Genomic DNA, 13,824 nt, shown 5'->3' with positions numbered 1-13,824 from the left:
CTGGAGTGAATAAGAGTTCAAAGTTCATGTCAAGTTGCCATACTTTAAGCTTGTGCTATATTCTGGCTGGTATAGTCAAAATTAATCCTTTCAGCGTGTCGATCGTCACCTTCACATTGAACACGATGCTAATTTCGTTAGGTTATTATCTGAGCCCTTTTAACGTAGGACCGTCGTCCTCACGTCCTCGGAACAGAAAGTAGAATTTTCGGCAACGGGTTTATATAGTGGTGAAGAGAAGGGCGTGTTTCATAGTTCACTTGGGAGGGTCCTCTGAGTGAGCAGAGTTTACTCTATGACAACCAATTCTCTCCTTTAGAAGCTACAATTACATTGAATCTTTTCACAAATAGTTTCATATTTAAACATTTAAATTGCACAACAATTCCATGTGAATCTGATAACTACAATGTGTAGACTTTCCAATATACATTACTACTAATGGACAGGATGACAAACTGTATGTCTCAGACAACAAATGATCTGGGATCATATTCATTAAGTACCAACTCATATTTTCAACTGGTTGGATTACCGAAATATGGTTCCGTTTCCCACCTTTTGATGTTACCAGACTCTCTATGTTACAAAGGCTTTATAAGAGTCAACTCTAAAAAGTAGAGAGAGAGAAAAGGGGAAAGGTATTTATGGGGGTCATAAAACTCCCCCAACAGGCCAACATCATGACAATGGGAAACAGTGTTTAAACCCTTTAGAATTAAGATCTGTGAAGTTATTTGGATTTTTACGAATGATCTATTAAAGACAGGGACGTTTATTTTTTTGCTGAGTTAATATGTTCCAAAGGTCTGCATCAGTGGCTTGTAGGCTATGTGTGGAAGCCAGGAGATGCTAAATGTGTTTACGTCAATTAACGGTCAATTACCGTGAGACCGAAAGTTATTTGCTTGACAATCACCGGCTGACAACATTTTGTGACCGCCTCAGCCATAGTCATACCAAGAATCATTTAGCTATTTGATTTTTAATTTTAGGACTCCTCTAGGTATAAAGTAAAAAACAAATGGATGAAACATTGAAATTGGGCCTTAATGCTATTAGCCCGTAGAAACATACATGAAAAACAGATAGATTAGAAGTATGTTTTGAAGTATCGTTCCTATATCTGAGAGATTTAAGCATGCTCAGGAGTGTTGTTTTTTTTTTTACCCTTGTTTAACCCCTTTTTTGGTACTAAAGTATTTCCATATATGTGACTGACCAGCTCAAATCGGTCTTATGTAGCAAAATCTGAAATTTGATTTTTTTTTACGTTGGATAATAAGTAGAGACTCAGAGCTAACAAATGGTATATCATACATTGCATTTTTGAGGAACAATGGGAAAGTAATTCTGCTTTGAAAGTTGATTAAACTTTTAAACTCACTTTTGAGAAAAGGGCCTTTGAATGTTTTGGTACCTACTGGAGAGCTCTCCTTTGTCTACACCCTTTCAGCATTGTCCACACCCTATTAAGCCAGCCCCACCCATCTCTTTAAGGATTCACATTTGAGGTCATGTGCTAAACAGTGAGTAGTGTAGTAAAGATTAACTAAAAGTTGTAGTAGCCTACAGTGGGGAACAATTCCAGGTAAACAGAAAGTGTCCAGATAAAAATATGTTATAGATATTAGATGACACTTACCCAGACACACTTGTCTAAATTGATGGGTCATGGGAAATAAATCCTATAACCCCCAGCCACATCCAGTGGTGGAAAAAGTACTACATTGTCATACTTGAGTAAAAGTATAAATCATTTCAGCACCACTGGGTTTTTTTTCCCATTATTCAAAGCAAAACTGCTCCAGCTCCTTCAGGTTGGATGGGTTCCGCTGGTGTACAGCACTCTTTAAGTCATACCACAGATTCTCAGTTGGATTGAGTCATTCCCACAAGAATTTACCTGTATTTAGCTCAATCCATCATTCCTTCAATTCTGACCAGTTTCCCAGTCCCTGCCGATGAAAAACATCCTCACAGCATGATGCTGCCACCACCATGCTTCACTGTGGGGATGGTGTTCTCGGGGTAATGCGAGGTGTTAGGTTTGCGCCAGACATAGCGTTTTCCATTATGGTCAAAAAGCTCAATTTTAGTCTCATCTGACCAGAATACCTTCTTCCATATGTTTGGGGAGTCTCCAACATGCCTTTTGATGAACACCAAATGTGCTTGCTTATGTTTTCTTTAGGCATGGCTTTTTTCTGGCCACTCTTCCATAAATGCCAGCTCTGTGGAGTGTACGGCTTAAAGTGGTCCTGTGGACCGATACTCCAATCTCCGCTGTGGAGCTTTTCAACTCCTTCAGGGTTATCTTTAGTGTTTTCGTTGCCTCTCTGTTTAAATGCCCTCCTTGCCTGGTCTGTGAGTTTTTGGTGGGTTCCCGCCCTCTCTTGGCGTGTTTGTTATGGTGCCATATTCTTTACTTTTTTTAAATAATGGTGCTCTGTGGGATGATCAAAGCTTTGGATATTTTTTTATAACTCAACCCCGATCTGTACTTCTCCAAAACTTGGACTATGTTGTGTATGTCCATTACATGACATCCAAATAAAAATACATTTAAGTTACAGGTTGTAATGCAACAAAATAGGAAAAACACCAAGGGGGATGAATACTTTTACAAGGCACTGTACTATACATAAACAAATGCATGCTCCATATATTTATGTGGTGGACACTTAATACGGTTACACGATATTGTTGTGGTATGTCACAAAATCATGTTACGGCCACACATATCAATATTTTGCTAAGTCTTGCTAAGTGCATGGTCTCTAAATCAAATCAAATTTGATTTGTCACATACACATGGTTAGCAGATGTTAATGCGAGTGTAGCAAAATGCTTGTGCTTCTAGTTCCGACAATGCAGTAATATCCAACGAGTAATCTAACCTAACAATTTCACAACAACTACCTTATACACACAAGTGTAAAGGAATGAATAAGAATTTGTACATAAAAAAATATATATATATAAAAAAATGTAAAAATATATATACACGAATGAGTGATGGTATAGAACGGCATAGGCAAGATGCAGTGGATGGTATAGAGTACAGTATATACATATGAGATGAGTAATGTAGGGTATGTAAACATATAAAAGTGGCATTGATTAAAGTAGCTAGTGATACATTACATCAAGATGGCAAGATGCAGTAGATGGTATAGAGTACAGTATATACATATGAGATGAGTAATGTAGGGTATGTAAACATTATATGAAGTGGCATTGTTTAAAGTGGCTAGTTATACATTTATTACATCAATCTTTCCATTATTGAAGTGGCTTTGAGTCAGTATGTTGGCAGCAGCCATGCAATGTTAGTGATGGCTGTTTAACAGTCTGATGGCCTTGAGATAGAAGCTGTTTTTCAGTCTCTCGGTCCCAGCTTTGATGCACCTGTACTGACCTTGCATTCTGGATGATAGCGGGGTGAACAGGCAGTGGCTCGGGTGCTTGTTGTCCTTTATGATCTTTTTGGCCTTCCTGTGACATCGGGTGGTGTAGGTGTCCTGGAGGGTAGGTCGTTTGCCCCCAGTGATGCGTTGCGCAGGCCTCACTACCCTCTGGAGAGCCTTACAGTTATGGGCGGAAGGTGTAAACGGTACAGCCAAATGTTTACTTGCATAGTAGCAATTTCAGAAACAGTGTCAATATAAATCAAATATACATTATGTACAACAAAAATATCAATAACGATATCAGTGATAGACAAGGTAGTTTGCATAAAATCAGGTAATATGCATACAATCAGAAGTAAAGTGGCTGAGCAGCAGGATAAAAGAAAAATAGTAGCAACAACGTAGTGTTAGGAGAGAGTCATGTGAATAGAGGCACTGCAGATAGTGCTGATGACTGGTCCGTCCAAACCACGCATGAACAAGGGAATCTATATTCGGAGAGCCTGTTTCTGTCCTGCCCTTGACTTTGGTGCAGGGCATGTGATGTCCATAGCCTCTTTGTTGCAAAACTCCCTGATCTTGTCAAAAATATAGTTTGTTTAGCTGTGTCCAGTCCCGGTGGTGCTTTTACAGGCAGGCCATCTATGGGAGGAAGGATGAGAGCATTGCACAGCAGCTGAAACCTGGTCCAGACAAACTCTCTTTGGTGACAACACCAGGCTCCAGAGCATTGAAGTTGTAAAACAGGGAAAAACAACAACAACAAAAATCTAAAGACATTACAACCCTCCACAACATCAATTCACCTCCCAAGTTTAGATAAGAATAAGCTCATACAATGAAAATAATGTTTTACCTGAAGTGCTGGTACTGCTTGATCTGTGGCAGGAACCTGAATTACGAAGTTAGGTGTTGTTGCCAAGCCATAACTTTCCCCCAGCACCGTATCATCCTTCAGTCCAACCAGCTGTGGGATGTTAACCCCAGTGCTGTCCTTCACAACACCATCAATCTCAGACAAAGTGTTCACTCTGGTCTTTCTGAAGCGCTTCATGATGAGGCCGAAGCACCAGCAATCATGATCTGGCCTGTGATCAGGAAGTGAAGGTCCAGGCAAAATACCAGAGCACAAACTTGTTCTTGTTTTGGCCACTGCAGTTTTCACAATTCAGTTTTCACTGCAGTTTTCACAATTCCACACGTGTTTTCCCAACTCCGTAGTTGGTGAAGAAATAGTGCATGTAGTTGATGACTGCGCTGCTGCCTTTGCTTGCTTGGGCCAGCTCTCTTTTTGATGACTGTATGACTGATGGATTAGAGTCTGGCATGTTCTACTGATTGATGCTGAAAGACAAATTCCAGATACAAATATTTTAGCATTATTATACAATAGATGCTAAATGGCATTCTGAGATAACATCACTGCACACAGTTGATACGGGTAATGTTAGATACTGTAGCTAGCCAGCCATATAACGTCATCTGGCTAGATAACAGCAAGCTTTAACTAGCAATACAAACGGATTGTCATAGTTGGTTGACTAAAGTTAACCAATAGGTTCAATGATTGCTAGCTTACTAGCTATCATTAGGCTACAACTAGCAATGCAAAATGGCATTCTGAGAAAACATCACTAACGTTATACACACTTCCTACACATAAGTTAATGTTAGCTAGCAAGCCAGCCACCTAACCTCAGCTAATGTTAGCTAGCTAACAGCAAGCTTTAACTTGGGGTCTTTTGTTTAGACATGTCATGTTATCGTTAGCTATAATCCCAATCTATAGAGTAACTTTACTAGCAATACAAACCGATTGTCATAGCAAGCTAAAGTTAACCAAATAATGTTAGGTTCAATGTTAGTCAGCAAGCCAGCCATCGAACTCTAGGTGGCTAGTTAACAGCTAGCTTTAGCTTGCAATGAAAACAACTTTCTGACAAAATTAGAAACGTATAATATCTGAATCTGTAGCTAGATTCTTACCTGTGTACATGGATGAATGCTTCACGGCAGACTGCAACCCCTTTTATAAGACACCTTGTTTGGCCCGTTGTGTTCCACTGATTTCAAAATGTGTTATTTTCAGATTGAGAGAGAATCAGCATTGCATGGCACGATTGTCGTCCAGAAAGTAGTCCATCAGAACTTTTTCCCACTGACCTTTGTCGATAGCGCCTGATAAATTCAGGGCAGCAATGTTATTGAGAGCAGTAGCAACATATTTGCAGTTCTCCAATAGTAACGTTATATCTTTAAAAAAAACTGCAGTTGAAAGGATTATCTACACATTACGAGCAGCTCATTTTATAGACAATAGATGCAACACCGCAGACCAATCCAAACTCATCTCTCCGCATGTCCAGCCTACTCATTATCTCAGCCAACCATGGCTAGTGGGAAGGTTGCTGGCTTTCTCTGTGGCTAAACCAACTACGCTCATAATTTAACAATTGTATTCGTATTTACAGATGACATACAAGTTTGATATTAAGGCACATGAAAGTTCACATGTTCGAGAACGCCAAAAAATGCATTTTGATAAAACATATTTTTTTATGTTCAAAAGGCTCTCCTGTGAAGTAGTGACTTGCGACATACGCCTAGTTTCCTGAATCGGGTCACATGTACAGTACTTATTTTAAACTGGTACCGGGTTACTTTCAGACGAGTCTTGTGAGGCTTTTTAGAATCGTAGACAAAACATTCAACATGTACTGTATGTGTTCATGAGAGTCTCACCTTTCATGTTAGTGTATAGCCCAAACCATTTGGAAGTTACTGACAGAAGTTGGCACATCGGCGTTACCACCTTCAGTCATAGAGCAAAACAGTGAACACTATTGTGAGAGTCATCTTTCCATAGAGGGTTCATATTAGTATGTTTGTCAAATCGTTCGGACGCCACAGACGTTTCTGTGACAAGACCGATTTTTGGGATGTCTCCTAGTCTGGAAAAAGCCGCTGTAGCTCTGCCACTTGAGATGCAGCCCATGCAAAAAAACTAAAATCTCTAGCTTAAACAGACTGATTTTTATGTTTTTTTATTAGTATTATGCTAATTAGATTTCTACGGTGGTTCGGACATCGACTCTAATCTTTTCTCTGTCTCTTCACAATACTAACCCTCTCAATTGCCTCTCAACCATTGACAGCGAGACTGACAGTGAACGTGCTGGATGTGAATGACAATGCCCCGCGGTTCAGACCCTTTGGAGTGGCCAACTTCTCAGAGAAGATTCTGGAAGGGGCTCAGCCAGGCACCACTCTGCTGTCGGTGTCAGCCGTGGACCCAGACAAAGGCCCTAATGGACAGGTCATCTACCAGCTGCTACACCTGCCCCGAGGGGACTACCTCAGACTGGAGGACCCCTCTACTGGTACAACACACACACACACACAGTCACACACACATTGTGTAGTCTTCAACAGCTTACTGTATATTCAAACTAAAGTCACACCAAACTTGCATACACAGATGTGAACACACACACACCAGACCTGGGTTCAAATACATGCATACATTATTTAATTATATTTATTATTTTCTGTGTATTGGAAAGTATTTTCAAATATCTTCTTATAAGTAGCACACGGTTAGGTTCTAATTCTCAGAGTAAAAAACTCAACGGACACTATGAAAGTTTAATTATTCCCAGAGGATCAATACAGCTGCATTAGACAAGGACAATGACATTTCACACAAGCACTGATATTTAACCCTTCCTCCTGAGGCTCCTCCTACACATCTGAACAGCCAATGCATCTCTGTTGCTAGACAGAACCTTAATAACAATAACATATCCTGGCATAATGTAAATGTCATACATTCCCACAGTGACATAAGTATATTTCATATTCTCAGAACTCAACAACACACTCAAATCTCACTCAAAAAAGGCTGATTATTTCCTTTCTTTCTTTCAAATATAGATATTTTTTGTGATATAAAATAGACAATAACATACACTTATCAAATTATACCTACCAATTTGCTAGCCTGGATATTAGTTTATCTATTCTTATCGTACTACTACTTCTACAATATACAGTACATCAGATTTTCACTGGAAGCCCATCTCTGCAGCCAATTCAACCCCGGAATTTCTTCAGAAAAGAGTCCCTGTTTGCCAGAGTTCCCACACTGCTCCTAAAACTCCGTCCTCACTCTCTTGTAAAACTCCACCGTGACCATATTACTGCCACAGTAACTAGACATGTTGCGCAACATTTATAGAGGCTGTGCTATGCAATTGTGTGAGAAAACAGTGTTTTGATGGCCACTATTAAAAAGAGGATCCCATAAGCTTTCTATAGGCTAGGCCTGGCCTACTATATTTATTTTTAAACATTATATCAAACACATTGCTCTGCTTTACAACTGGAGTAGACTACCTGGCAGGCATGAAAATTAACCGCAGGAGAAGCGTCCTCCATATGCTACTCAAGTGCATACAGATTACTTATTTTTTTCCCTGTTCCGAAGGGTGCATGATAATGGCCCATTCCAAACCAAAATACATTTCACACATATTATTTAGTATATGTAAAGGCAAGAATAATTTGAGAACTTGTGAGTGATGCCCAGCGTGTGCAGTCTAAGGCAAGGAACAGAGAATGCATTTTTTGCCAGTTTTTCAAATCATAGTCGCACGTAGCCTAGGACATAGGCATATATGTTTTGATAAGGTTTGTATCACAACTAAAGTGGCCAAATAACTCTAAGTGTAGCCTGTAGTCCTACTGTAGGACCCATGGAACAGGGTTGGAGAGCTCATAGCATACAGAGCCTAGTTCTTATATACAGTGCCTTGCGAAAGTATTCGGCCCCCTTGAACTTTGCGACCTTTTGCCACATTTCAGGCTTCAAACATAAAGATATAAAACTGTATTTTTTTGTGAAGAATCAACAACAAGTGGGACACAATCATGAAGTGGAACGACATTTATTGGATATTTCAAACTTTTTTAACAAATCAAAAACTGAAAAATTGGACGTGCAAAATTATTCAGCCCCCTTAAGTTAATACTTTGTAGCGCCACCTTTTGCTGCGATTACAGCTGTAAGTCGCTTGGGGTATGTCTCTATCAGTTTTGCACATCGAGAGACTGACATTTTTTCCCATTCCTCCTTGCAAAACACCTCGAGCTCAGTGAGGTTGGATGGAGAGCATTTGTGAACAGCAGTTTTCAGTTCTTTCCACAAATTCTCGATTGGTTTCAGGTCTGGACTTTGACTTGGCCATTCTAACACCTGGATATGTTTATTTTTGAACCATTCCATTGTAGATTTTGCTTTATGTTTTGGATCATTGTCTTGTTGGAAGACAAATCTCCGAAAGTTTAGAGGGACGGCCAGGTCTTGGTAGATTTGCAGTGGTCTGATACTCCTTCCATTTCAATATTATCGCTTGCACAGTGCTCCTTGGGATGTTTAAAGCTTGGGAAATCTTTTTGTATCCAAATTCGGCTTTAAACTTCTTCACAACAGTATCTCGGACCTGCCTGGTGTGTTCCTTGTTCTTCATGATGCTCTCTGCGCTTTTAACGGACCTCTGAGACTATCACAGTGCAGGTGCATTTATACGGAGACTTGATTACACACAGGTGGATTGTATTTATCATCATTAGTCATTTAGGTCAACATTGGATCATTCAGAGATCCTCACTGAACTTCTGGAGAGAGTTTGCTACACTGAAAGTAAAGGGGCTGAATAATTTTGCACGCCCAATTTTTCAGTTTTTGATTTGTTAAAAGTTTGAAATATCCAATAAATGTCATTCCACTTCATGATTGTGTCCCACTTGTTGTTGATTCTTCACAAAAAAATACAGTTTTATATCTTTATGTTTGAAGCCTGAAATGTGGCAAAAGGTCGCAAAGTTCAAGGGGGCCGAATACTTTCGCAAGGCACTGTAAAGCCCCGTAATTGCGCAATCGCGTGTGAAAACAGACTTTTGACTGACCACTATTTAAAAGAGGATCCCAGCTTTCTCGTGCTGCTATTTGTATCCCTCAATTCTTAAAATGAAGCACATTATGAAGCTTTATAACTGGTGTATCATACCTGTCATATTAAAAATGTAACCTCAGGAAGCGCTTCCTCCATTCGCTATTCGAGACCAGGCAAGGGATGACGTTTTTTTTTTGTAGGACATTCTAAATTAAAAAGATTCCACACATATATTAATATATGTCATTTAGAATAGTCTGATGGATGAGAATATTATCAAGTGCTTGACAAATTGTGAATGAGAGACTGATGAAGTATGTGCAGCATGATCAAGAAACAGAGCATGCTTTTCATGCAACTTTTTTCAGATCCTCATTAGTCGCATCATGCAGCCTTAGAATGTATTACAAATCAAAACATATAGCTTCAGGTGTGTATCACAACTAAAGTTGCATAAATAATTCTAAATTAAGCTTAAAGTAGGACCTGTTTCAAATGATCACGTTATTAACCGCTCAAAACGATAGACGCATGTGCGCACTCCCTCTGGAAAACGTTTGGGAAAAATATCCTTTCTATTTTATTCAGCTATGTTCAATTGTATTGTTGTTACTATAAAATCATTTAAACTCCCAGTCATTTATTGGGTATTTGCCAATGTTTCGGCATCCCTGTGAAGAAAGCACAGTGATGCCAACACATTGGTAAATACTAATTTATCTGGGTGTGGGGCAGCTCATGTTTTTTATTCTACTAAAAAATAATTTAAAATAATGCCACGGAAATGGCAAATCTTACCTGCTAAATTAACTAGTGTAGCCCACAGCCATATGCCATAGCCAGATCAAGGCCTAACATAAGGACCACTCAGAATATGCTATTCTATTCTTCTGAAATAGGTTACAAGAGAGAATAAAGTAGACGGCACGGGTCAAAGTTTTGATTTATGACCCTGTGTCCATGATGATGTGTACATGTCCAAATATGGGCCTCCGGCCAGGCCATCCTGTTCCTGTGGTCACGTGTTAGAGGGTGTGTTATTTTATATCTATATTGCATCCTTTGAAGTAGTCATGCTGATTGATGTCTAGGGACCTGGTTGAACTGGGGGGGGGTCAGTGTTTGAACTTTTGAACGTGTATGGTCCACAACCCCCAGATTTAATGCCCTTATGGTTGTTATCTGATGAAGCAGGAATGTCCGGGGTATTGGCTGTGGCATACGCATTATAAATAAATGTGCAGAACAAGGCATGCGATTTTTAAAATAAAGCCCAGAATATAAAAATATGTCTCCTAGGCCAATTCTCGGGGTGCTCTGCAGCTCATGTCATGAACCCAATGACAAAAGCCTGGAGGATGTTTTGCGTGAGGCTCCAGAATGTTTTAAAGGAGTTTTGGGTACGAGTGAGGGACATACGTCTTACATATTCCAACCTGAGGAATGTACGGTTAAGATATTCACAGACAGCGGCCCCAAACCCCTTTATCGAGCAGAACCCGAGAGTTTTTCTCCAGCACTAAGGATGAGAGAATGGCTTAAAATAAGACTCGTGCTGTGTCAAATTGAACAGGCCCTGAGTGCTTCAAGTCTACCCGGATATGCGTTGGAAGAACTGGTCTGCGGACGAAGTGATCTGATGGCCCTAAGAATCGCTTCAATGGCGTATACCCCTGAACGTGTATGGCCCCCACCCCCAGTTTTATTGTTGTTATCTGATGAAGCAGGAATGTCCGGGGTATTGGCTGGGGCATACGCATTATAAATAAATGTCCAGAACAAGGCGTGCGATCCCAGAACAGTAAACAAGATTTTTAAACATGGATTTTGCGATCAGTGGCAAAGCTGTGATGACTGTAACAACGGAAGTAGGACCGCGGCTGAAACATAGAGAAAGGGCAAAGTATATATACGATGGTCCAAAAAAGCGGTTTCTAAGTGTGTATAGAACCCAGATACCGCCCGCAACTGCGCTGAACGATCAAGTGCTGATGTCTAATGGACAGCAATGGGGGTATCTGTTTGATTACTTGGCCTGTAGAGTGAACCTCTATACGGTAGCCGAAGGAGAAGAATATACCGACCAGACATTAGGAGTGGACTATGGGGTTGAAGACTGGACGTTTTTTTGCCAGGTTTTGTGTCCCGAACTGAGACTTATCACCAAGGGGTATAGCTTGTTCACAGGCTACGAGACCCGTTGGGAAGGTACCCCTGACTCCTCAGGAAGAGTATTTCACAGGGTGAAAATATAAAGAAAGAATGGACTTCCATGTGGCTGCGTGGAGTTCTATATCAGCACCGAGGAAATCCGCAACCAAAACATTTGTGATGGAGGCTTGGTCAGGGATTTTAGGTTGCGCATGCTTATTCCTTTTAAAAGTTGGGATTTAGTGGAATTGAAAATGTCTGTTTGTACAGAGCCAACAGCGACAGAGCATTGTTCGGCTAAAGAAGTGCATAATATATACGAATCCCGAGGATTATGATTCAAAGGAGCCCCAAGAAGGTACATCGTCAGAAGGGTCACCCCACGAAGAAAACTAAGTATGCGGCTGCGTTAACCACGCCCTGATACCCCGAGGGCTGGTTCAACAATAAAAGGAGGGTCCTTAAAACCTACAGTTCTTCACTTACGGATATTGGATATTGGATATTCCTACCGCACTTACGGATATTCCTATGGATATTCCTATGGATATTCCTACCGCATACCAGAACTCCGAAACGTCATGGGGGCCTGACCCTAAGGATTGTATGCCTCGCAGCCCAACATTCTACTCCCCCCTGGCAAGACACGCGACACCCCCTACATGTACACAGCCTGAGGAAGTGTTTGATGGGGTGGTCAGTAATATTTTTGTGGACACCATCAAGGCCTCTGTAGCCACGCTTTTAGACGTGGTGATTGGAGAATATATACGAGAAAAATGCATCGGTTGTGAGATCAATCACCCCAGCCAGCGCAGGCATCCATGCCTATACGATCCCCCAAGATACTACTTCTTCAACCATTTTGAGGCGCTGGTGAAAAGACTTTGGTCCTGCAGGTTTATACCATCGCTGGTCAGAGCCCTGGAGCCAATGGGCCTTGTGGCCGTCTATCCCCAGAGTTTAAGGGGTAACCGAGGCTTTCCTACATGAACTGAAGGAGGCGATCTACATCCACGAGAAACTCAAAGAAATCCCTGGTGGACTATAACAAATACAGGGAAGCTGTGGTGGCTGATGTGATGACTTTCTGGCTCAATAAACCCCAAGAGACCGAGTGACATTTTGTTATTTAGATGTAAAGCAATGGGTATACGATGAATAAATAAATTTTTTCTTTTGAAAGAACTTACAAATGTTATGCATCAAATTATTGAAAATAAATTGAACAATGTATCGTTCTACACAACCCACAATTCCTGGACTAATGTAGAGCGTGTGCTGAAAATGGAAAAAATCATGAATCATGTACGACATGCGGGCGAGAGTCTACAATGGACACAATTGGTATCCCGTCTTGGGGATGATTCTGAAGAACTAGAAACAACTTTGTCTAAGATTTTACTTTATTTGTTTGAAACACCATTTAATTGTAACATGTATCATATATGTTGTATATTTACTTATATAGTGGATGTGTGTGTTTTAAAAAATCAGCAACACAAGCCTGTTAATCTAAACCAAATATACAGGGTGTTGCATGATTTGATCATTGAGAAAACAGGGACATGTATCCTGCAACGAATTCTGAATTGTCTGTATACGTAATACATAATGTTTTCTTGAAAATAAAAATCCCAAAAATTAAAATGAAATGCTGTCGTTATTTGAAAGTGACTCATTAACGTTATTGTACCTCAGAGAGGCAAGAAGGATGGCAGAGCAGATGTTGAAAAACATTTATTATAATCCCTCTAACCCTGGGTCTTAAGGAAGGAACGTTTACAGAGAGCTTTAGCCGAAGAAACAGGTAGCCGGTTAAGCGATGCTAAAGTGAATGAGTGGCTATCAGAGCAGGATGCGCACACTCTACATAAACCCGTAAGAAAACAATTTCCAAGAAATATAGTTTTTTCTACCCAACCATTGTCCCAATTTCAGGCTGATCTATGTGACATGCAGGCCCTTGCAGATAAAAATGATGGAAATAGCTACATGCTAACGGTTATAGATATTTTCTCTAAAATAGCTTTTGTCAGGGTCTTAAAAAATAAAAGTGGGGCAGAGGTGACCCGGGCCTTTGACTCTATCTTGAAGGAAGGAGGAGCCCCCAAGAAAGTGCAGACTGATGGCGGAAAATAATTTTTTAATAATACTTTTCAGAAACTCATGAAGAAGCACAATATAGTACATTTTGCTACAGGCTCGGATTTGAAAGCTTCAGTTGTTGAACGCTTTAACAGAACTCTGAAGGAGAGGATGTGGCTCTATTTTACAGCTCACAACACGCATAGATATATCGATAT

General features: G+C 40.3%; 1 protein-coding gene across 1 annotated transcript in view; it reads left to right on the top strand.

Annotated features, from left to right (window-relative positions):
* The window catches only part of cdh23 (cadherin-related 23), a 646,476-nt gene that overhangs the window by 560,479 nt on the left and 72,173 nt on the right, over positions 1-13,824 (top strand). Inside the window, exon 48 of the mRNA XM_090235114.1 lies at positions 6,569-6,793. Within this exon, the coding sequence (XP_090091240.1) occupies positions 6,569-6,793 (225 nt within the window). The remainder of the gene's footprint in view (positions 1-6,568; positions 6,794-13,824) is intronic.

Source organism: Oncorhynchus mykiss, chromosome 1, assembly GCF_057628025.1.
Source record: "Oncorhynchus mykiss isolate SJ-2025 chromosome 1, ASM5762802v1, whole genome shotgun sequence".
NCBI lineage: Eukaryota > Metazoa > Chordata > Actinopteri > Salmoniformes > Salmonidae > Oncorhynchus > Oncorhynchus mykiss.
The sequence above is the reverse complement of the archived record's forward strand: the minus strand, read 5'-3'. Positions and strand labels throughout refer to the sequence as shown.